This window comes from Saimiri boliviensis, chromosome 6 (assembly GCF_048565385.1).
Source record: "Saimiri boliviensis isolate mSaiBol1 chromosome 6, mSaiBol1.pri, whole genome shotgun sequence".
NCBI classification, from domain to species: Eukaryota; Metazoa; Chordata; class Mammalia; order Primates; family Cebidae; genus Saimiri; species Saimiri boliviensis.
Genome location: NC_133454.1, coordinates 116,198,292 through 116,222,813, shown reverse-complemented (window position 1 = coordinate 116,222,813; position 24,522 = coordinate 116,198,292). Strand labels below are relative to the sequence as shown.

The 24,522-nt window shown below is 38.3% G+C and overlaps 1 protein-coding gene and 1 pseudogene across 1 annotated transcript; one reads left to right on the top strand and one right to left on the bottom strand.

Moving 5' to 3' along the window:
• The first annotated feature begins 8,699 nt into the window (after positions 1–8,699).
• Positions 8,700–10,602, top strand: LOC101035192 (protein THEMIS2 pseudogene; annotated as a pseudogene).
• A 5,076-nt stretch (positions 10,603–15,678) lies between these two features.
• On the bottom strand, positions 15,679–16,710 carry LOC101041770 (olfactory receptor 4A15). The gene has a single exon (XM_003920434.2). It carries the CDS (start codon positions 16,621–16,623, stop codon positions 15,679–15,681), a length of 945 nt encoding a protein of 314 aa, XP_003920483.4. The 5' UTR covers positions 16,624–16,710.
• Between the last annotated feature and the right edge of the window lie 7,812 nt (positions 16,711–24,522).

Below are 24,522 nucleotides of genomic sequence, written 5' to 3'. Positions count from 1 at the left end.
AAGTTGTTTATTAAAAATTGAAAAGTTTAGGATTGTATTCCAATGCTGGACTGTAGACACACAATTACTCAAAACACTTCCAATTTTTCCTCTTCTAGTTGTAGAAGAAAATATAGCAATATATATGATAATAAATATCTTATTATGGACATAATCAGAGAACTTGTAAGCACCTTCCAAATGTTCTAAGTAAACTACTTGCAGAAATAGAAATATTTAAGGTCATGGAATGAACATAGTGGAACAGTAAGAAATAAATTCATGTCTCCTGATCCTGAAGCTGGTGTTTCCATCATGTTTCCACAATCACAATATGCTTGCTAAATATTGTCACATCACAAAGCTTGACTAGAAAGGTGTAGGGATTCCAAAGAACTCTTGTCTATTACCACCCTTAGCTATTTAAGTAGAGACTGGATGGCCATCGTGAATAGAGTTTGGTATTTTATTGGGTTAGGCATGATGACCTTGTAAATACATACAAATTCTCTGATCTGGCTCTGTGCCAGACTGATTTTTTCAATAAAACATATAGTAACCATGAGTTAGGAGGCTGGATCTGTCAATAGAGGTAGCTATAAACATATCTATGAGATATATATTTATATTTTGGTAACAGACTGCATTATTAAAAGATCCAAAAGTTATTCTTAACAAAATCTTGAAAGGTAAGTTGTTTAACTGAGAAATATTTTGTTCATCAACCACGAATGACTCCTGTTTTCTTTCCATATACTTCATAAACCATCTTCTAAAGCAGTTTTTGTATTCAAGGAGCTAAGCCTAAAGCCAGCTTTTTAATATTGAAATTGTTTTATAGTTATATTTTACCACGTACTGCTGAAAAATATTCATTTATTGACACTAATAATTTTTCATCTAATACTTTTTATTTTTTATGATATGTATCAAAAAATAGTTTTATATACTACACCACAATCAAATACTAGCCCCAAGGAATTCAGCCTAATGAAAGTATCACAGCATACAGAGTAAGAATATTTGGGCTCAAAGACAATGTACATGTTCTGTGATTCAGTTATTTAATCTTGCTGATCCTCTATTTCTTCTGTAAAATAAGAAAATTAGATTTCAATTTTACATGGCTGTCGTGATCATATAAAGACACTAAAAATTTTGCATAGGTTTAAATGCAATTAATTTTTTGTTGATTTTTATTTAGTTTCAATTTTTAGATATAGGGAATACACTCACAAATTTGTTATATAGGAATATTGTGTGATGTTGAGCTTTGGAGTATAGATTCCATCGCCTAGGTAGTGAGCAAAAAGTATTTTCTTACTCGTTATGTAGTTTTTTAACTCACTCCCCTCCATCACCCTCTAGTGGTCATTAATGTCTTTTGTTCCCATATTTATGTCTATGTGTGCTCAATGCTAAGCTCCCACTTAAAAGTGAGTATATATCCAAAGGATTATAAATCATTCTACTATAAGGACACATGCACACGAATGTTCATTGCAGCACTGTTCACAATAGCAAAGACCTGGAACCAACCCAAATGCCCAACGATGATAGACTGGATAGGGAAAATGTGGCACACATACACCATGGAATATTACGCAGCCATCAAAAACGATGAGTTCACATCCTTTGTAGGGACATGGATGAACCTGGAAACCATCATTCTCAGCAAACTGACACAAGAGCAGAAAATCAAACACCGAATGTTCTCACTCATAGGCGGGTGTTGAACAATGAGAACACATGGACACAGGGAGGGGAGCACTACACACTGGGGTCCGTTGGGGGGAAATGGGGGAGGGACGGGGGGTGGGGAGGTGGGAAGAGATAGCATGGGGAGAAAGGACAGATAAAGGCGAGGGGACGGAAGGCAGAAAACCACACTGACATGTGTGTACCTATGCAACAATCTTGCATGTTCTTCACATGTACCCCAAAACCTAAAATGCAATAAAAAAAGAAAAAAAAAGAAATTATAATTTAAAAAAAAGTGAGAACATCTGGTATTTGGTTTTCTACTCCTGCATTAATTTGCTTAGGTATATGACCTCCAGCTCCATCCATATTGCTGCAAAGCGTATGATTTTATTCTTTTTCATGGCTGCATAGTATTTCATGGTGTATAAATTTCATATTTTCTTTATCCAATCTGCCATTGATGGGTACAAGGACTGATTCCATGTCTTTGCTATTGTGAATAGCACAGAAATGAACACACAAGTGCATTGCTGGGATTGCTGGGTCCAATTGTAGCTCCGTTTTAAGTTTTCTGCAATATCTCCAGAATGCTTTCCACAGTGGCTGGATTAATTTACATTCCTACCAACAGTATATAAACATCCCCTTTTTTCTGCAACCTCACCAGCATCTGTTGTTTTTCAACCCTTTAATAATGGCCATCTGAGTGGTGTGATATGGTGTCTCATTGTGGCTGTGATTTGCATTTCTCTGATGATTAGTGATGCTGAGCATTTTGTTTGTTTTCTGGCCACTGTATATCTTCTTTTGAGAAGTATCTGTTTATGTCCTTTGGCCATTTGGAGTTGTTTCTTGCTTGTCAATTTGTTTAAGTTCCTATTGATTCTGGCTATACTACAAAGCCACAGGAACCAAAGCAACGTGGTATAGATACAAAAACAGACACATAGACCGAGGGAACAGAACAGAAAACTCCAAAATAAAGCTGCACACCTACATCCATTGATAAGGACAGCAAAAATGAGCCCCAGAGAAAGAACTCCCCATTCAATAAATGGTGCTGGAATAACTAGCTAGCCATATGCTGAAGGCAGAAGCTGGATTCCTGCATTTTACTATATACAAAAATCTAACTGAAAGTGGATTAAAGATTTAAATGAAAGAACTCAAACCCTAAAAATCCTGGAAGACTACCTAAGAAATACTCTTCTTGACATCAGCCTTGGGAAAAAAAATTGGCTAAGCCCCCAAAAGCAATAAAAACAAAAATTAACAAGTGGTACCTAATTAAACTAAAGAGTTTCATTACAACGTAGATGGAACTGGAAGAAATTAAATGAAATAAGCCAGGAACAGAAAGTTAAACTCCACATATTCTCACTCATATGTGGAAGCTAAAAAGAGCTGATCTCATAGGTATCACAAGTAGAACAGAGGATACTAGAGGCTGGGAAGGGCAGGGGGAAGGGTGGGATAGCAAGGGATTCACTAAAGGCTATAAAATTACAGATAGATAGGAGGAATAAATTCTAGTGTTGTATACCACTGTAGGATGATCATAGTTAACAACAGTGAATTATATAGTTCAAAATAGCTAGGAGAATATTGACTATTCCCAACACAAACAAATGATAAATGTTTGAGACGACGGATATGTTTAATATGCTAATTACCCTGATCTAAGTACAATACATTATATGTATGGAAACCATACTTTGTACCCCATGAATATGTACAATTATTATTTGACAATTAAAAAAATAAGAAAAATTTCAAGTTTCCTGAGTTCCAATCTTTTAGAGTAATTCAAAACAAAAGACATCGTTTTGTTTGCTCAATTGATCTATATAATTGCTTCAACTAGCCTCATTGTTTTTCAAGTGAGATATGCCTTTTGAGAAATGAAGATACTGAGAAATTACAACCAAATACATCTTTTGACTCTTTCCTCTGGGGTTTTGTTATATATAGTAGTCCTCTCTTATCTGAGGTTTTTGTTTTGGTTTATTTGGTTTGGTTTAGGTTTTGCTTTTTGGTTTTATTGAGTGGTGGGTTGCTTTCAGTGGAAAGTGAGGTTGGAAAGGGTGTGGGAAGGTGATCTTTTTCTAAAGCCATACCGTCTGAAGTTAGCCGCGTCGATCCATAGTCTCCAACACTCAGTTGCTTCTCTGCTCACCACTCAGCTGCTTGTATCTTCCCATGCTCAGCTGCTTGTGTTGCCCTGCCAGATCAAGTCTTTTATGGGCACAGAATAGGGGTGGGGCAACCAAAAAGACAATGATTCGGTGGAAAAACGGGCCAGCTGTTTTCACTTAGGGCTGCAGTTCCAGGTGTAAGGGTTTAGTCAGGAGCCCAGCCTTTCTGTATCTCTAAGTGCTTAGTTAATATGGGAAAGACATTAAGTTCGTAGGTAGAACACATGAACATTATCATATTCTGATTTATAGTAATAGAGCTCATTACTATCCTCAGTTTCAGGTATCCACTGGGGGTCTTGGAATGTATCTCCTGCTTATATCAGGGGACCATTATAAAGACAAATCACAAAAAGTAAGGATTAATGATACAAGATTTTTAAACTTCCACTTCCACACAGATTAAGCCTGTCTCTCCATCTTATTCCTAAGATAAACAAGTAAATTAAGTGGAAATGTGGTAAGAATCACTATCTGTTTCTGTCAGATTTCTTGTTAGCTCTAACTTTTGCAAGTAGCCCAAGGATATGGTGCTGCTTTTTGCTTACTATTTGGTGAGAAAATGTTCATTCCAAATAATTCTACTTGGTCCGTCATACTAAAGTAACTTTACATCTGAGATCAGATAATCTATATGGATATTTACACATCCTGCAGAATTCATGAAGTCTATGAATTCAAGAACTATTCAACACCATGAGAGCTTTGAGCCAATATTCTTCCACCTTCAAGTCTGCTTTCTGGCCAGTGGGCCACAGTCGCATTTTTTCCACCTGAGAATGAATTTTAGCTCAGACCTTTTTTCCATTCATCTCTAGAAAGATTTGCATATTTTTATTTTCCAGGAGCAAAATTACTCTTGTAAATGGTCTCAGATTCCTCAGAGGAAGCTTAGAATAAAGATTTATACCACCTTTTTCTGATGATATCACAGGGTTCTTTTTTATTTTATTTTTTTCTTTTCCATAACGTTCTTATTTAAGCTTTTCGAACCTTCATTCAAAAAGTTTTGGATTTGAAAATTGCACATCTGAGATTGGGTGAGGAGCCATGACTTTTCATCATGGTGAATTACCTCAGACCTCTGTTCACCAAACCTAGATTTCATATTATTATCACCCCCGTTATCATCATCATTGTATTAGTCTGCTGGGGCTATCATAACAAAAGACCACAGGCTGGGTGGCTTAAACAACAGAAATTTATTTTCTCATAGTTCTGGAATCTGGAAGCCCAAGATCAATGTCCTGGCATGATTGGTTACTGGTGAGGGCTTTAGGGGTCTCTTCTGGGCCTGCAGTGGCCACCTTCTTACTGTGTTCTCACATTGCTTTTTATCTGTGTCCATGGGAGGGCAGAATCTCCTCTTTTTATAAGGATATGAGTTCTAATGGATTACCCCCACCTTATGACCCTATTTAATATTAATTACCTTTTTAAAGCCCTATCTCCCAAGCATGCACATTGGATTTTAAAGCTTCAGCAAATGAATTTAGGGGATGACACAATTCAGCCCATAACCATGAGCATCATCATTCAGATATGGTAAAACATAAAGGATTCCATGACCAGTTTTTAACACCAGAGGTCCCTTTAGGTTTAACAATTCTGATTAAATTCTGGCATTATTGTGATGGCATGCCTACCTTATCGTCAGTGGTTAAATTATACATTTTTGTGTATAAACACTCCAAAATCCTGTCATTCTCATTAAAATCAGGGGGCCACTTCAATGGAAGGTCGCATGTGTTCATTTCTCACCTACAAAAGGTTAGCACCCAATTAGTTTTCAGTGATGCTAGTAGTCTGTTCACTATTGAATTTCTTAATTTCTGAGTCAAGAAAGTTCTCTTTGGACCTTCAGAGTGGACATAGGAAATAGATGAGTAGGCTGGGCACATTAAATTATACATCCAAAAAGCTTTTTTGTTTTCAATTCAGTCCAAAGAACCAAGTGAACAAAATCATTTCCAACATAACAGTTATTTCAAACAATGCAAGACCCAGTTTGTCATTAAGGGAGGAAGAACTGCTTCTGTTGGTGAAACTCAAGTAGAGTTTGGGAACTCAAACTCACTCTGCTCCCATTCCAATACAAGGGATCTTTCTCTTCCCTAATCTATGCCTTGTGTTTCAAATAAGCAAGGGGGACCCTGGGCCCAGCCCAGAAACCAGTTTTCCTTCCTAGATCTCCAGGCCTGTGATGGAAGGAAACTCTGTGAAGGTCTCTGACATGATCTGAAGATTTTTTCCCAATGTCTTGGCTATTAACATTTGGCTCCTTGTTTCTTATGCAAATTTCTGCAGCCAGCTTGAGTTTCTCCTCAGAAAATGGGGTTTTCTCTTCTATTGCATTGTCTGGCTGCAAATTTTCCAACTTTTTATGATCTGTTTCCTCTTGAGTGATTTACTGCTTAGAAATTTCTTCTGCCATATAGCCTAAATATCTCTCTCAAGTTCAAAGTTCCACAGATCTCTAGGGCAGGGGCAAAAATGCTGCCAGTCTCTTTACATAGCAAGAGTGACCTTTACTCCAGTTCCAACAAGTTTCTCATCTCCATCTGAGACCACCTCAGCTTGACTTCATTGTCCATATCTCTATCAGCGTTTTGTTCAAAAGCATCCAACAAGTCTCCAGGAAGTTTTAAACTTCCCCATATTTTCCTGTCTTCTGAGCCTTCCAAGTCTCTAAGCAGTTTCAAACATCCCCACATTTTTCTGTTTTCTTCTGAACCCTTCAAACTGATCCAACCTCTGCCTGTTACCCAGTTCCAAAGTTACTTTCACATTTTTTGATATCTTTACAGGAGCACCCCACTACCCTTGGTACCAATTTACTGGATTAGTCCATTCTTACACTGCTGCTAAAGACATACCTGGAACTGGGTATTTATAAAGAAAAAAGGTTGAAGTGACTCACAGTTCAACATGGCTGGGGAGTCCTCAGGAAACTTCTAATCATGATGGAAGGAGCAGAAAACATGTCCTCCTTCACATAGTGGCAGGAAAGAGAAGTGCTGAGCAAAAGGGGTAAAATCCCTTTATAAAACCATCAAACCTTTACTCACTCAAACCGTAAGAACCGCAGCATGTATGGGGATAACCACCCCCATGATTCAATTATATCCCACCAGGTCTCTTCCATGTCATGTGGGGATTCTGGGGACTATAACTCAAGATGAGATTTGGGTGGGGACACAGCCAAACCATATCACCCAGTAAAGGGATTGCTGCATCAAATGGTAGTTCTATTTTTAGTTCTTGAGAAATCTCCAAACTGCTTTCCAAGGGGGCTGAACTAATTTACATTCTCACCAACAGTGTATAAGCATTCCCTTTTCTCTGCAACCTTGCCAACATGTTATTTTTTTACTTTTTGATCATAGCCTATTTTTAGTTCTTGAGAAATCTCCAAACTGCTTTCCAAGGGGGCTGAACTAATTTACATTCTCACCAACAGTGTATAAGCATTCCCTTTTCTCTGCAACCTTGCCAACATGTTACTTTTTTACTTTTTGATCATAGCCATTCTGACTGGTATGTGATGGTATCTCACTGTAGTTTTAATTTGCATTTCTTTGCTGATTGATGATATTGAACATTTTTTATATGTTTGTTCACTGCTTGTGTGTCTTCTTTTGAGAAGTACATGTTCGTGGTTTTTGCCCACTTTCCTGGAGTAAACCACACATGTGCTGTCTTCCATTCTTTAATGACCAACTTGTTAAAGACAATTCATTCCTGTTAATAGTTCATAGTTCTACCATAGACTAAAAAACATTAAATCTTAACCAGATTATCTCCGTCTTACAATGCAAACATATTTTCAACCTTTTTTACTCTAAAGTCTGTCCATGCCACCACACTTGATGTCAGTTATGGAATTAATCAGTGATGAATTGCAGAAGACACTCTAGGGTGTATAAGAAGAGGATTTACTGAAGGTTATTATATGACTTACTGAATCTCGGGTAAGCCGACTAAGCAAAGTGTTGTCTTTCAGGAATAACTCATATGTTTATTCTGTGAGAAGGAAGCCACCTACATTACTGGGAAGCTGCATCTACTTTTGCCAGTTCCAGAAACAGACAATACCTACATGGAATAGCACCAAAAAAGTGAATGTTTTACATGTATTTCTCAATATCCACAAAGCTAGTCATCAGATGCTAAGTTCTCTGAGGAATATTTTTGAAAATCAAACATGTTCACATCCATACTTCCAGCAAAAACAGAAGAAGTAACAGATTACAGCCTCCAACTCACGTCCGTTCCAGACTTCATACAAATGAACCTTATTGTTAAAACTTAAATCCCATTGCTAACCCATCTATAAAGAGCCTAAGGGATATCATTTTAGCTTTAACTCACTAAAACGCAAGAAGTAAAACTAGAAAGATTTTGGCACAGATATTGAGTCTCATATCCTTATAACTAAAATGAATGAGAATTGTCTTAACTTGACAAAGATATCTATATTTTTTAAGTAAATGTTATTTGCAATTTTTCACTTTAAATCACTTCAGATAATGTTGGGATCAAGACTAGTATACCTCCCATCATTATTTTCCATTGTATTGAAGACCCTCATCTGAAAAAAGAAACAGAAATAAAACAGAAGTTTTGATAAACAAGTTATAAAAATAATCCTATTTGCAAATTATTTTTTATATAACAGGTATTACCAGAACATTATCAAGTAAGAAACCACCCAAAATTCAGTAGCTTAAAGCTTATGTTCATGGCTACAGTCGGCTACAATGTGGCTAAGTTAGGGGGAGTTAAAGGGAGAAAGTCTGCGCTCAGAGAGCCACAGGCACCATGGAACCTATGCCTCTGGAGGATTTCATGTGCACCCTGGACCTTACCTCCCTCCCACACATGCTGAGGATCTCCTGGGGTACTACTATTCGAGATCCATCTATGACATCGGGAGGAAAGAGTGCTGGCTCTGCAAGGGGGACCTGATCAAGATTACCCAGGTTCGCCTCCAGTATGTGATCTATGAGAACCCGAAGATAACAATGGTGGTCAGAATGATCAACCCCAACTTCCAGGGCCACTTCGTTTCCCTCAAGACCTCTTAGAGCTACGAAACCCTGGAGGAGCTGGTCTTTAACACAGATCGGAGCTCCAAGCAGCAGCTGCCCATTTACATCACGCCGACCTGCAGGATTTTCACAGAGGGCAGGGTGGTGACTGATGACCAGGTCCTCATTTTTGAGGCTGTGGTGTGGCACCACCACACCTGTGCCTGCTGTGTCCTGGTCACGGAGGGTGAGCGAGTCATCCTACACCTGCCCCTAAACCAGAGGGGGACTTCAGGATATTGGAACCCAGTGCTCCTCAAACTCTGCTCCAGGCCCTGCAAGAACCGAAGGACCATCTCTTCACCTGCCCTGCCCTGCCCTGGGACCACGTGACCCTGAGGCCCAAGTAAGAGATTGAAGCCATTCTGCATATGCACAGGGCTGTCGTCAAGATCCCCTCCAACCTTAAGGTCGACGTGGAGGACGTCACCGCCTCCTCGCAGCACATCCACTTCGTCTAACCACTGCTGCTGAGTGAGGTCCTGGCCCGGGAAGTCCCCTTCTCCCATCCATGGAGATCCTGAAGGTTTCTGAAGGGCGCCACATCTTCCTCAGCCCATGGGTGTGCTCCTTAAAGAGAGGCCAGAGGTTTTGCATCTATGGCCTAGCCTTACCACCCTGGTGGGTCCTGGCCTCAAACAAGGGCCGCAGAGAGCCCAGGTACTTCCTGGTGTCAGGGGCCTACCAGAGCAAGATATGGCAGCGGCCAAGGGAGTTCCCCATGGCTTATGACCACCTGGGTGCATTCCAGCTGGGCCAGCCACTCCAGGTGGTGGCCACAAAGCACTGTGAGGGCGAGAGAGAGAAGAATCCTCAGTTCACATCCCTGACTGTGGGTGACAGGCTGGAGGTACTGCCGCGGGGTCTGGCCCATGGGGCCCTGGGCAGTGTCATTGATGTCTTGGTTCGTCAGCGGCTGAGAGATGAGTATGAGGAGGCAGAGAGCCCAGAGCGGGTCCTGCTGCCCCTCCACTTCCCTGGCAGCTTCGTGGAAGAGTTGAGTTACAGCCGGTGGTACAGCCTGGCAGATCTGATTGCCCAGTTCTCACTGCCTTTTGAGGTCAGGGTGATGGTCAAGGATCCCAGTTACCCCAGTGACCCTCTGACTGCTGTACTGGATCTGCAGCTGGAGGAGAAGATCACAGAGCCCTTCTTGGTGGTCAGCCTGGACTCTGAGCCTGGAATGTACTTCGAGATCCCTTCCCGGTGGCTGGATCCGACTGTGGTGGAGGCTGAGGTGCAGCCAGACCGGCCAGGTGGGGTCTGTGCCCATAGCCACAGTGGAGGAGCTGCCAGACACCTTCTATTACACTCTTCAGAAGTTAGCAGCCTGTGAGATCCAAGCCCCTCCACCAAGGCCCCCTAAAAGTCAGGGCCTCAGCGGGCAGAGGAAACACAGCAGCGAGAAGGGAGGCATCAAGTCTTCTCAAGTCTTAGGATTGCAGCAACCCCCTCTGCTACCCAAACCCAAGGCGAAGACCTTGCTAGAGTTCACCAAAGGTAGCTCCAGTGTGTACAGCAAGATTCCTGGCCACAAGAAGGGCCACAGGCCCACGAAGCCCCAAACACAGGATCTAGATGATGATGAACATGATTATGAGGAAATACTTGAGTGCTTTCAGAAAACCATCTAAGTTCTAGAGGACCCATGCATCCTAACTGCTGCTTCTCAGGGAATCTGATGCCAGCCAATCGTTGTAAGTCTCTAAAATACCTCGGACAAGGCCTCATAGAAACTGAAGAGTGCACAGGGAATGGCTTTGTGGGAACTGATTTGATGGACACTGCACCAGCTTCCTTCAGGTTCCAGATTCCTGCTACTTAGGGTGGGCTGGCTTGGACTTAACACCTCACACATGACTCCCTCAGCCTCAGAGGCTTGGGATGCAGAGCAGCTAGCAGGGTTCCTCAATCCTGCAACCCCAGCTGTCCCACCAATGGGTGCAGATGAGAATCAGGCCACCAACCTTTGTGGTATCAATGGCTCTCAGTAAAGAGGATTCCATCCTGATCACACTGCATGAGTGATTTTGTTAACGTTTGCCACCCCTACTCTCACCCCCAAGCTCTAAGCCCCAGGAGGCCTGGACTGTCTTCGTCATCTGCGTAGCACCTAGCCTGATTGATCCCCATGTGGTAAACGGGGGTCATATCAGTGTGGGAACCTGGCCTCAAGAGCCGAATCTTAGGACCTTGGCCCACAAAAGCTGGTGGTGAAATGAGGGGAGCCAATTTAAGAAGACCCTTATGGAGATCTGAGGCTGCAGAAAACTGGTGGGTTTCATCGGGTGATGAAAGTCGGAGTTGTAAGTGACTATCCAAGATTATTTCATTTTTAAATCATAAAATAAAAATGAGCTTCTAAACAAAAAAGAAAGAAAGAAAGAAAGAAAGAAAGAAAGAAAGGGGAAAAAAAAAGAGAGAAAAAGGCTATTGGAGGCCAGAGGAAAGAGCATCCTACAGATGTGGTGGTGAAAAGTTTTGCAGTGTTGCTGCCTGTGGAAACACAAAAAATAGGAAATATACCTAACGAACCTGATGACCTACGCAGGTTCTACACAGGAGTTTGAAAGTGTTTCTAGCTTATTCTCACTGCATCTAGTAGAATTCAAGAGAAATGCTAAAGAAGGAATTACTAAATATTAAAGAATCAGGACTTGTATTTAAACAACAAAAATACTTGCATTGATCCCTTTATCATCATGTAATGCCCTTGTTTGTCTCTTTTTTTCTTTGTTGGTTTAAAGTCTGTTTTATCAGAGACTAGGATTGCAATCCCTGCTTTTTTTCTCTCTCTCTCTCCATTTGCTTGGTAAATCTTCCTCCATCCCTTTGTTTTGAGCTTCTGTTTGTCTTTGCATGTGAGATGGGTCTTCTGACTTCAACATACCGATGGGTCTTGACTGTTTATCCTATTTGCCAGTCTATGTCTTTTGATTGGGGCATTTAGCCCATTTACCTTTAAGGTTAATATTGTTATGTGTGAATTTAACCCTGCCATTTTTATTCTAGCTGGTCATTTTGCCCATTAGTTGATGCAGTTTCTTTGTAGTGTCAATGGACAGTAAGCCATGACTATACCACTGCATTCCAGGCTGGGGGACAAAGTGAGACCCTGTTTCTCAGAAAAAAAAAAAAAATACTAGGGACATGCTGACAGATTCTCACTTTAATTAATAAGGCTTGTAAGAATCTTAAAAGTTCTGTTTCACAGCATCTTTACAGGGAGCCCACAGAAAAGAAAGACCTATCTCAATGATAATTATGTATGTAGCTTTTGTCTGATGAAATCGACCCCTATAATATTTATAGAAAAATTAGGAATTATATCAGTTTGGGCAAAAAGGGATAGTTTAAAATGAAGTGATCAAAGGACTTTGGCCCACCAAACTTCTATAGATAAGAAGCAGGCTGAGAAAACTACTAATCTACAAACACAGGTTTTTATGGAATACAGGTTTATTATGGAAAAGAATAGATAGCTTGAAGACAGAATTCAAAGCCAAGAGAAGAAACAAGAGCATGTAAAAATCACTGCCATAAGTAGGCTGGACAATAATCAAAGAACTGAAAAGACATGTAACTAGATGAATTTCAGAACTGCTGTGGAACAGCCACTGTATTACTTTTTTTCCTCTCCTTCCTGAACATAAGTATCTACACAAGTTATGTCATATCTGTCACACCAGTGTACATTGGTGGCATGAGAAGAGAAGGGGCAGATAACCTCTGTCTTTAGTTCAAAGGTCTTCCAATTGAAAATTTCAGTCAAAAGAAATAGTACTCACGGAACTGCACCGCAGGAGGAACCACACCACAGGAGCCTCTAAAACCACAGTTGGACATGGTTTAGATGATGAGGTCCTGACCTTCAGCCTGAGCCTCATGCTGTATGTGAATGAGACTTGGGAAGGGGGCCCAGAGAAAAGGAAGTTGAATGTACAATGCTTATGGGAGGATGTGTGTTTTCTAGCAGGGGCAGACTGTAACAGATTGTGTTTCTACAACAGTATGTCCTGTTGCATATGATCTTCCAGGCATTGCCATTTCCCAACCAAGAGGTGGAGTCTGTCCTCTCTGTTTTCATTTAGGAGGGACTTTATGAGTATCTTGATTAATGAAATATGGCAGAATCATTCTTTTTTTTTTTTTTTTTTTTTTTTTGAGACGGAGTTTCGCTCTTGTTACCCAGGCTGGAGTGCAATGGCGCGATCTCGGCTCACCGCAACCTCCGCCTCCTGGGTTCAGGCAATTCTCCTGCCTCAGCCTCCTGAGTCGCTGGGATTATAGGCACGCACCACCATGCCCAGCTAATTTTTTGTATTTTTAGTAGAGACGGGTTTCACCATGTTGACCAGGATGGTCTCGATCTATTGACCTCATGATCCACCTGCCTCGGCCTCCCAAAGTGCTGGGATTACAGGCTTGAGCCACCGCGCCCGGCCTCATTCTAAGTGACTTCTAAGTTTAGGTCAAGGAAACACCGCAGCTTCTGGCTGGTTCACTCTCTTGAGACACCCGCTTTTTAGAGCTCTGAACTACCATGTAAAATGTTCCCATTACCCTGAATTCAGCATGTTTGAGAGGTCATATGGGAAAATTACATACAAAAAGGAGAAGATGCCCAAGAAGTACCAACTATTTTAGCCCTCACTGTTCAAGAGTTTCAGGCCTACATACCAGACATGTGACTGAAGAAACTGTTTTATATGACTTCAGCACCAACCAATATCTGACTGCAACCTCATGAGACACCCTGAGCTAAAAGTATCCAGCTGAGCTGCTGCTAACAAGTTCCTGACCCACAGAACCATCTGAAATAATTGAACGATAGTTAGTGTTATAACCACTTAATATTGGGTGATTCATTTTATAGTAATAGTATCTGAAACACTCAATAGTTTAGACACTGTAGTATTGGCTCTTGAATTGACAATTAGACTAATTGAACAAACTAGAAAACTAGGAAATAGAACAACTTTTATATCTGTATTTTATATATAAAAGTTCTGGTATTTCAAGTTAGTAGACAACTAAATGATTATTCAATAATGTGATGGGAAAATTATTTCCATGATAAGAAAGCAAAGTGAGTTTCCACCTCATACCATACCTGGAAATTCAAACCTTATGTGGATTAATGAGACCAGACAAGTTAGTGTGAAGAACAAAACTTTAAATTTTTAGAGAAAATTACCTTTATATAAAACTCAAGGCAGGAAAGGACTTTGAGAAGCATGTGCAGAGGACAAGAGGAGTTCCTTTTTGAGCTTAGCATCCTTATCTCTGCATGACAGCTTGGATGGTGAATCCTTCATCCCAAATGTGCTCCCTCCAGTATCCAGATGCCAGATTCTCCAGTTCCAATGATTACGAAGTTCTGATTCCTTTGTTACTAAAAAAAAAAAAAAATCTTTTAAAAAAAACTCCTTTACTTCCTTCACTAAAGAATAAATACAATTCCATGACTTACTTTTTAATCAATATGTGTTGAATAACTGGACGCATTAATATTGCTAAGTGCATTAAGTAAATCTATTACACACTGAGAAAAGGAAAATGAAAAAAATACCAACTTTTTACCTTAATATAGATGCTATAGGTTGATTTTTCAACAAGGCAATATGTAATGACAGAGCTTTTAAAAATTATCTTTGTAATACAGTATTACTAGTACTCTAAACCTATCATAGAGTAACTGTAAACAGAGAAGACATCTGTGATTTATTACTTCAGTCAATGAGAAGATATAGTCCACAGAGATTCTGAAAGCCATTTATTGTGTAAAACAAAACAATCCATTCCCAAAATGTTTAACATTCATTGCATTTTTTAAGGACACTCTGAGAGTTTAATGTAGATAGATTCTGTGGGCTCCACTGTTACATAAGTAACTTAAACACATATTTTGACTATTGGAGGTGGTCAATTGACCTAGATATACAGTATGGGATTGAACAATTTTTCTGTTTAAAAGTTGGTCAAAATATACAAAATCAACTATGTGCTATCTGGACATCTTAACCCTGTCACAGTACAAAATTAACAAAGTTTATTTCTCATAGGTTTGGCTTCAGCTATTAATATACCTATGAAACTTTCAATTCATTAATTTGACCAAAACATTTATTTTTACTGTTAGATTAACATTCTGTTAACAATCTGAATTTTCAAGTTTAAAATATTATTCTCTTGGACTAAAGGGAACAAATTTTCATAGGTCACATTTATATGTGCCAGGAAGGTATCATAGCCCACAAACAAGAATAGATTTTTGATGTTGTCACCACAAAAAAAAAAGATATTGGAGAAGTGATATATTCATTAGACTGATTAAATTTTTCCGTAATGTATACATATATCAAACCATCACATTGTACTTTGTAAATATACCCAATTATTGTCAATTTAAAATAAATAAAAAAGAAAAATAAATAAGTTATTTTTAAAATAAAAAAGAGCTTGAAATAAAACTAAATATGGTTATCTACCAAAGAATCTTAACACAATATGATTACAAAAACAGTATACACTGTGAAACCTATGCAATTCTCTTGGTCTGTAATGGGTGTAACATTGCATTTAAATATTATTTTATATGAGTGCTTCAGAATAAATAAGCTAAATAACTAATGAATGATAACCAAAATGTAATTATGTAGGATAGTGAAATTAGTCCTTGCTTCTGTGAAAGAATGAATGTCACATTCTCATAAGGGATACAGCCCTCTTCCAGCTAAGTTTCCTTTTTTACTCCAAAGTTTCTTCATAGCACTTTTCATTTCTGCATTCCTCAGGGTATAGATTAGTGGGTTCAACATTGGAGTTATAAAAGTTAAAACCACAGTCATGGATTTATCAATGGGAAAGGTGGAATTGGGCCTTGCAAACAGGAAGATACAGGGGACAAAGAACAAAATGACCACAGTGATGTGGGATGCACAGGTGTAGAAAGCTTTGTGTTTCCCTTCCAAACTCTGAGTCTTAAGAGAGTGTAATATAGCCCCATAGGAAAGGAGGAGCGTGAAGAAGGTGACAGTACAAATTGCTCCTCCATTTGCTATCATAGAAAGTCCAATGACATAGGTATTGGTGCAAGCAAGTTTCAGTAAGGGATACAAATCACACAGGAAGTTGTCAATGACATTGGGGCCACAGAAAGGGAGCTGATAAATAAAGAGAAATTGAATCAATGAGTGAAGAAAACCTCCAATCCAGGCAACCAACAGCATGAGAACACAGACTCGACGATTCATGATGATCAAATAATGAAGAGGCTTACAGATGGCCACATATCGGTCATAGGCCATCACCACCAGGAGAATGACTTCAGCACCAGCAAATAAATGATCCATAAAAAGTTGAGTCATACAACCCTGAAAGGAAATGGTCTTTTTCTCAGAGAGCAAGTCAACAATCATTTTTGGAGCAATGGCAGTAGAATAGACAGTATCAATAAATGATAAAGAAGCCAGAAAAAAGTACATGGGAGAACCCAGGGACTGGCTGGTCATGATGGTCACTATGATAAGCAGGTTGCCCATTATTGTCACAATGTAGATGAGCAAGAATGTGACAAATAAAACTTTTTGCCCCTCAGGATTCTGTGTGAGCCCCAAGAGGATAAATTCAGTCACATTGTTCCTATTTTCCATGTGTTCTGAAAGTATTGGACTCAGGTGTCAGGGCCTACAAACAAAAGGATCAATGATACATTTGAGATTATTTGTCACAAGCCCCATGTCAAAAATGTGATGCCTTCCTCAACCACGTTTCCCCCAACCAGGGCCTCACATAAAGCAGCTCATTGGAAAAGGAGTGTCTAGAATCTCCTCCCACAATTATCCTTTTTATTTTTACAAATGTATTGCTTTAACCACAATGACGAGGCTTCAGGGTTCTAACTGGAAGTTATGTGTGAGTGGATACATACGTAAGATAATCTATTACACATCAAAATAGAGCTGCTTTCTAGAGAATGTCTCTTTAAAAGACTGCATTTTTGACATGTACATAGTATTTCTCTTTTTTTTTCCTTGAACAGATTTTGTTCTTCCATGATCTATCAACAAAACAGTCTCATATGTGTTGACTTGACTTTTATATGTTTATGTAAAATAGTATCCAGTATATGGAGCATAAAATTACAGGCTAATGTTCAGATATTTACCATTCTGAAACACTCTACTGTGAGCTCCTAGGATCCAGGAATAACTCACTCAAAGAACTGGACACATTGTGAGTGCTTACTAAATGTTTATTAAATTTTATTTAATTAAAATGAATTTCAAAGTTCAGAGAGCAAGTGGGTGGAAATAAATGCATTAAAATCTTCCCAGCTATAAAGGTCCAATGAAAGGAATTTTTTATTTGAAAACACACCACACAAACACACACACACACACACACACACACACACACACACACACGGAATTTTCATCTTTTGTAACCTAGGTCATTAGAGGGAAAAAAAATAGGTAATAAAAATCAAAGTGCAGGGGCACTGCATAGACATTTTCCCCACTTTTTACGTTTGTTTAAGACTGATCATGGCTAATTATGGATGAATTTGGAATGCCAAAAATAAAGACTCCAGCAAAATCTTGGTGTAGTAGAAATAATTATATACGAGAAATCTGAAAATATAATTGATTTTTTGTTTAGTTATCTTGGAAAAAATCATGTCCCACCTTATAATTCCTTATTTGAAATGTAATGGTCTTTCGAGATAAACGAGTTTCTGAATTCTTATCATTGACACATTTATCCTAAACAACATGATGACATTTTTTCTGGTAGACCATTTTATGTTAATCAGGCTTAGTATGTCCTAAAGGTTATTTGATTATTAATCAATACATGAGAGTTTTTTCATATTAGTTCTTGGTTATATAAATTTATTTCAAATACAAGATATTCATTCTCACTTGAGTAAAATAAATCATCTGTTGGGTCTTCAGATGTGATCCAGGCCCAATTTTATGTGTAATGTGTGCAAGTTTGTATTAGCAGGATTATTTTAAACGTGGTCTATATTAGTAATTGTCATTTGTGAAGGTAAGGAGATTATTCTATCTTTTATGTGTCAAGACAAGCCAAGACATACTCAAGTGTCAGAGGGAGAGTAAAAGCATAGACATAAACAAAATAAGAGATAACTTAGCAAAGGCAGATGGAAATAAGTAAAGGCCATAAGCTGAATGAAATATTGGTAAGCATTTTGGTTGAGGGAACTGAATGAGTTGAGAACAGAAGGATATCAGATTCCCAGAGCTATCAATCAGGAGGTGGCCTGGAAGGTAACTCAGCATCAGTAGCAGCACTTGCTTCGAGGAATCTTTACACATTTGGGTCAAAGAAAAATGAAAACATCCGATTTTAAACTTTAGATCAGTAGGTAAGGTCAGCTTCCTTGAAGTTCCATGTTCGGAACTTCTGATATTTTGTTGCATATATATATGATTAAATATCTGTACTGGCAATTATGAAACTATTCTGCATTTATAACAGAAAATGAGTATTCACAATTCATAGGAGCTGTCTGAGCTTTCAAGAGATAACTTCCAGTAGGACAGTCTCTCTTGTTGACCTTTTTGTACTTATAACACATATTTGTTTACAGTATTTCAATTACTCAATAAATATTTCACTTATTAAAATGTTCTTAGAGGCATTACTATTATTCTAAACTATTGAAAATTATCACTTTGAAAGATTGATTCCAAATTCTGTATTTTATCAATATTATATTTCATGAAAAATATATATATTTGATTCAAACATTAGTAAGATTCTTCAAATTTCTTAACATATTCAAATGAGACTGAGTAAATCTGGGGTCTGTTGGGGGGAAATAGGGGAGGGACAGAGGGGAGTGGGGAGTTGGGGAGAGATAGCATGGGGAGAAATGCCAGATATAGGTGATGGGGAGGAAGGCAGCAAATCACACTGCCATGTGTGTACCTATGCAACAATCTTGCATGTTCTTCACATGTTCCCCAAAACCTAAAATGCAATAAAAAAAAATAATAATAAAAAGAAAAAAGAAATACTCAAAAAATGTGAATCTATGATAGGTATCCCACAATGGCAATCTTTACAAAATATGAAAACTCGTGTTCTAAAATGTCTAGTTACTGGGTAAATTTATGGACCTACACATATACCATGTTAGAAAGGGTAATTTAGTGTCCACGGAAACAGAAGTTATAAATATCATTAGGTACAAGATCTACAGAAACCTAGGAAAAATGCCAACATCAATTCCTGACTGTGAGTTAACTACATAAATATGTCCTTATTTTTAGGTTTTTAAAAATGTAGTGAGTAAAACTGGACACACCTGCTATGGACCCAGTTGATCCCCTAATCTACAAAGAGGCATCTCATTAAATTAGTTTTAATAATAAATATCAAAGAGGGGAATGAGCTATGGAGAAAGACAGGTAGTGAATGCTTACATGGTAATGTGAATGTTATTTGAGGGCTATGCACGAAAGAACAGAAATCACAGACTGAAACAAATATTTGTATACTGATGTTCATGACAGAATTATTCACAATAGCCAAAAGATGGAAACAACTTAAATGCTCAATTAATGAATGAACAAATTGTATTATATACAGACAAAGGGATATTATTCAACCTTAAAAAGCAATGAAGTTGTGATACAATGCTACAACATGGGTGAACCTTGAAGACATGCTAAGCTAAACACAAAATGACAAATATGGTGTAATCTCACTCTTATAAGGCACCTAGAATAGTCATATTCATAGACATAGAAAGTACAACAGTGGTTACCAGGGACGAAGAGGAGGGGGCGAGGAAAAATTATTGTTTGATGAATATGGAATTTCAGTTTAGAACGATGAAAAGGTTTGGAGATGGGCAGTGATGATAATTGCATAACAATGTGTTATGTATATTTTATCATAATAAAAAAATCAACACAAATAAAACATCAGCACAGAACCAGGACATTTAAAAATACTTTATACAAGGTAAAAAAAAAAAAGAAATATAGTAATCCTTACTGTTATTATCAATGTATTAAGATATAAGATAAATAATTGTATTCTCTAAATTATATAATCTAAATGAAGTTACTGTAAATACTAAATATAGTCATGTTGTTATGTTGTGCCATGCATTTTATTTCAATATATAATTAAACAATTCTAATTAAAAATTTGGAGAAAATTATTACCATTGTACTTATACTAATAATATTCTATAAAATGAAAAAAAAAATGTGTATGCTGTTTTATTCTTGAAGGTTCTGGCATAAGATACTTGAGATTAAATAATAAAATCTACTTTTTAAGAAGCATACATAACTCTTTCAAATAAAGTCTATTTTGCCTCTATCATAACAGCAGTGAAAAACTTTTTAAATTTGTTACCTGGGTTTTCTATGTCCTCCTTGGTCACTTGCTCCAAATCCAGGGTTCTGCAGTGTTTTTCTTTGTTCCTAGAAAATTACTGCCTAGTTTGATGAAGATAAGTCAGAATTGAAACCCTATAAATACAGGCGTGACTGCAAAGAAAAGAAGGCACATGGTCACTGAAGCTGCAAATGCTTTGTCACACAGTGATGTATTGCCTGAACAAAGCGTGGTTATCTTCTTCAACTTTCATAAACATTTTCATTTGGATTATGGGGTTATCAGGAGTTGGTTTCAGGAATAAACAGTTGATACGACTGAGAAATCACCAAATTGGAAAGTTGTCATTGAGAATATATATATATTAAAATTAAAGAAATTTAAAACCCCATTGTTATGTTTACTGATGTCATTCGTTGAATGAACTTTTTATAACATTCTTAGTCAATAGTGTACAAAATAGTCTAAAAACTGGGCTTTGTTTTGAATATTTTAAAAGGACCCATATGTTTATATTACTGCTTTAGTATTGTTCGTGTCTAGTAAGGTAATGCTTTTTTTAAAGTTTTTTTTTGATTGTACTTTAGGTTCTGTGCTAAGTGTGCAAATCATGCAGGATTGTTGCATAGGTACATACATGGCAAGGTGGTTTGCTGCCTTCATCCCCACATCACCTATATCTGGTATTGGCTTTTATTTCCTATTTTGATAGTAACATTAACAGCTGACAAGAAATCTTCTCCCTGGTAAGAGAAGCTATGACTTAATCAACAATGAACAGCAAAATATTTCACTGGGCTGTTCGGCTTGTCCCCAAGGTTGCTTGTTCCAAATTAATTCACTGAGGAATCATGCCCCAGAGAACCAAGCCCTTCCACATGATCTTTCCAGGGCATTCTATATTTTTAGAAGTTTCTCCTGGACAAATACTTTAGGATAATTAAGTGCAAAAAAAAATAGCACTGTAACATTAAAGAGCAAATCCCTTATTAAAAAAGCACAAAGTTGCACAAACGAGATTCCTTTGCTTCTGATTAATCAGTATATATTTTAAATTCTCAGCTCAAAGAAGGCACCAGAGTGAAATGGAAAGCTTAAGGCTTTGTGTATGGCAAACATACCTAATGAGAAGAGAATTTATTGCAATAAACTTCTCTTTTTGCCACTGCCTTAGCTGTGTACCAGAGATTTTTGTAAATTGTATTTTTTTCTAATTAATTTCAAAGATCTTCTTGATTTCTTCCTCAATTTCTTTATTTACTCAAAAGTCATTCAGAAGCAAATTGTTTAATTTTCATTAATTGTAAGGTTTGTGTAATTTTCTTATTGTTGAGAAAATCTGAAAGTGTGTTGATATGACTTCAGTTTTATTGAATTGCTGAGTGTTGTTGTATGTTCAGTTGGTTTTTAGATTTTGTGCCATATGATGATAAGAATGTATGTTATGTTGTTTTGTGTTGGAGAATACTGTAGATATTTATTAGATCAAGTTGGTCAAGATATTCAGTTCAGGTCCTGAATATCTTTGTTAGTGTTCTGTTTTGATAATCTAATACTGTCAGAGGGTTGTTGAAGTTTCCCACTATCATTGTGTGGGAACCTAAGTCTCTTTGCAGGTCTCTAGAAACTTATTTTATTTATCTGCATGCATCATTGTTCCCTGCACATATATTTAGGATAGTTAGATCTTGTTGAATTGAACCCTTTACCATTATGCAATGCTCTTCTTTGTCTTTTTGATCTCTGTTGGTTTAAAGTCTATTTTTTCTTAAATTAGGATTAGAACCCCTGCTTTTTTTTGTTTTCAGTTTGCTTTGCAGATTTTACTCCATATCTTTGATTCTCTGGGTATCACTGCATATGAGATGGATCTCTTGAAGACAGCATAACATTGGATCTTGTTTTTTTTTGTTTTCTTTGTTGTTGTGTGTGTGTGTTTTTTTTTTAATCCAGCATTCCACTCTGTGCCTTTTAATTGGGGCATTTAGCCAATTTACATTCCAGGTTAGCATTGACATGTGGGTATTTGACCCTGTCACTGTGTTGTTAGTTGGTTATTAAGCAGCTCCATTTGTGTGGTTCCTTTACAGTGTCACTGGTCTGTGTACTCAAGTGTGTTTTTGTAGTAGCTATAATAGTCTCTCTACATTTAGTGCTCATTTCAGAACCTCTTGTAAGGCATGTCTGGTGGTAACAAATTTCCTCAGCATTTGCTTTTCTGAGAATAATTTGTTTTTATTTTTCACTTATCAAGCTTAATTTGGCCAGATCTGACATTCTTGTTTGGAAATTCTTTTCTTTAGGAATGCTGAATAGAGGCCTCTCTTCTGGCTTGTATGGTTTCCTGCTGGAAGGTTCACTATTAGTGCAATGGATTTCCCTTTGTATGTGACCTGCCCCTTCTCTATACTTGCCTTTAACATTTTTTTTTCATTTCCTCTTTGGAGAATCTGATTATTATGTGCCTTGGGAATGTTCTTCATGTGTGTTATCTCACATGAGTTCTCTGCATTTACTGAGTTTGAGTGTTTCCCTCTAACAATGTTGGCAAAGTTTTCATAAAGTACATCCTGAAATATGTTTTCCAAGGTGCTTCCTTTCTCCCCATCTCTTTCAGGGATGCCAGTGAGTCATAGACTTGTTCTCCTTACATAATCCCAATTTCTCAGAAGTTTTGTCTATTTTTTTAAATTCTTTTTTTCTTCAGTTTGTCTGATTAAGTTATTTCAAAAAGCCAGTCTTTGAGTTCTGAGATTATTTCCTCAGCTTCACCTGTTCTGCTGTTAGCCTTGGGTAAATACAGTCCATCCAAATGGGAGAAATTGGCCAAAACAAAGGGGTTACAAGCCCCATGCAAGTCCAAAATTCAGCAAGGCAGTCAAATCTTAAAGCTCCAAAATGATCTCTTTTGACTCCATGTCTCACATCTAGGTCATGCTGATGCAAGAGGTGGGTTTCCATAGTCTTGGGCAGCTCCACCCCTGTTCCCATGGTCTTGGGCAGCTTTGTTAGGTACGGTCTCTTTCCTGGCTGCCTTCACTGGCTGGTGTTGAATGTCTGCAGGTTTTCCAGGCACACGGTGCAAGCTGTCAGTGGATCTACCATCCTGGGGCCTTGAGGACAGTGGCCCTCTTCTTATAGTTCCATAGCTCCCCCAAGTAGGGATTCTGTGTCAGGGCTCCCACCACACATTTTTCTTCTACCCTGCCCTAGCAGAGGTACTCCATGAGTGCTCCAACCCTGTAGCAAACTTCTGCCTGGACATCCAGGCATTTCCATACATTCTCTGAAATCTAGGCAGAGGTTCACAAACCCCAATTCTTGACTTCTGTGCACCAGAAGGCTCAACACCATGTGGAAGCTGCCAAGGCTTGGGCTCACACCCTCTGAAACTGTGGCCTGAGCTGTACCTTGGCCCCTTTTAGTCATGGCTGGAGCAGCTGTGAGGCAGGGAACCAAGTCCCTAGACTGCACACAGCAGAGGAACTCTGGGCCAGGCCCATGAAACCTATTTTTTTCTTCTAGGCCTCCAGGCCTGTGTTGGGAAAGACTGCTGCAAAGGTCTCTGACATGCCCAGGAGACATTTTCCACTTTGTCTTGGTGATTAATATTTGGCTTCTCATCACTTGTACAAATTTCTGCAGCCAGCTTAAATTTCTCCTCAGAAAATGGGATTTTCTTTTCTATCACAATGTAATGCTGAAAATTTTCCAAACTGTATGCTCTGCTTCCCTTATAAAACTTATGTTGTTAACAGCACCCAAGTTACATCTTGAATGCTTTGCTGCTTAAACATTTCTTCTGCCAGATACCCTAAATCGTCTCTCAAAGTTCCACAAATCTCTAGAGCATGGGAAAAATACCATAAATCTCTTTGCTAAAACATAGCAAGAGTCACATTTGCTCCAGTTCTTAACAAATTTCTCATCTCCATCTGAGACCACCTCAGCCTGGATTTCATTGACTATGCCATTTTCAGCATTTTGGTCAAAGCCATTCAACAAATCTCCAGGGAGTTTCAAACTTTCCCATGTTTTTCTGTCTTCTTCTGCGCCCTACAAACTGTTCCAAACTCCACCTGTTACCCAGTCCCAAAGTCACTTCCACATTTTCAAGTATCTTTTCAGCAGGGCCGCATTCCCAGTACCAATTTACCATATTAGTC

Bases quoted from the DNA above. Each gene is read 5' to 3' on its own strand.
- LOC101041770 (XM_003920434.2), bottom strand. From the start codon at position 16,623: ATGGAAAATAGGAACAATGTGACTGAATTTATCCTCTTGGGGCTCACA.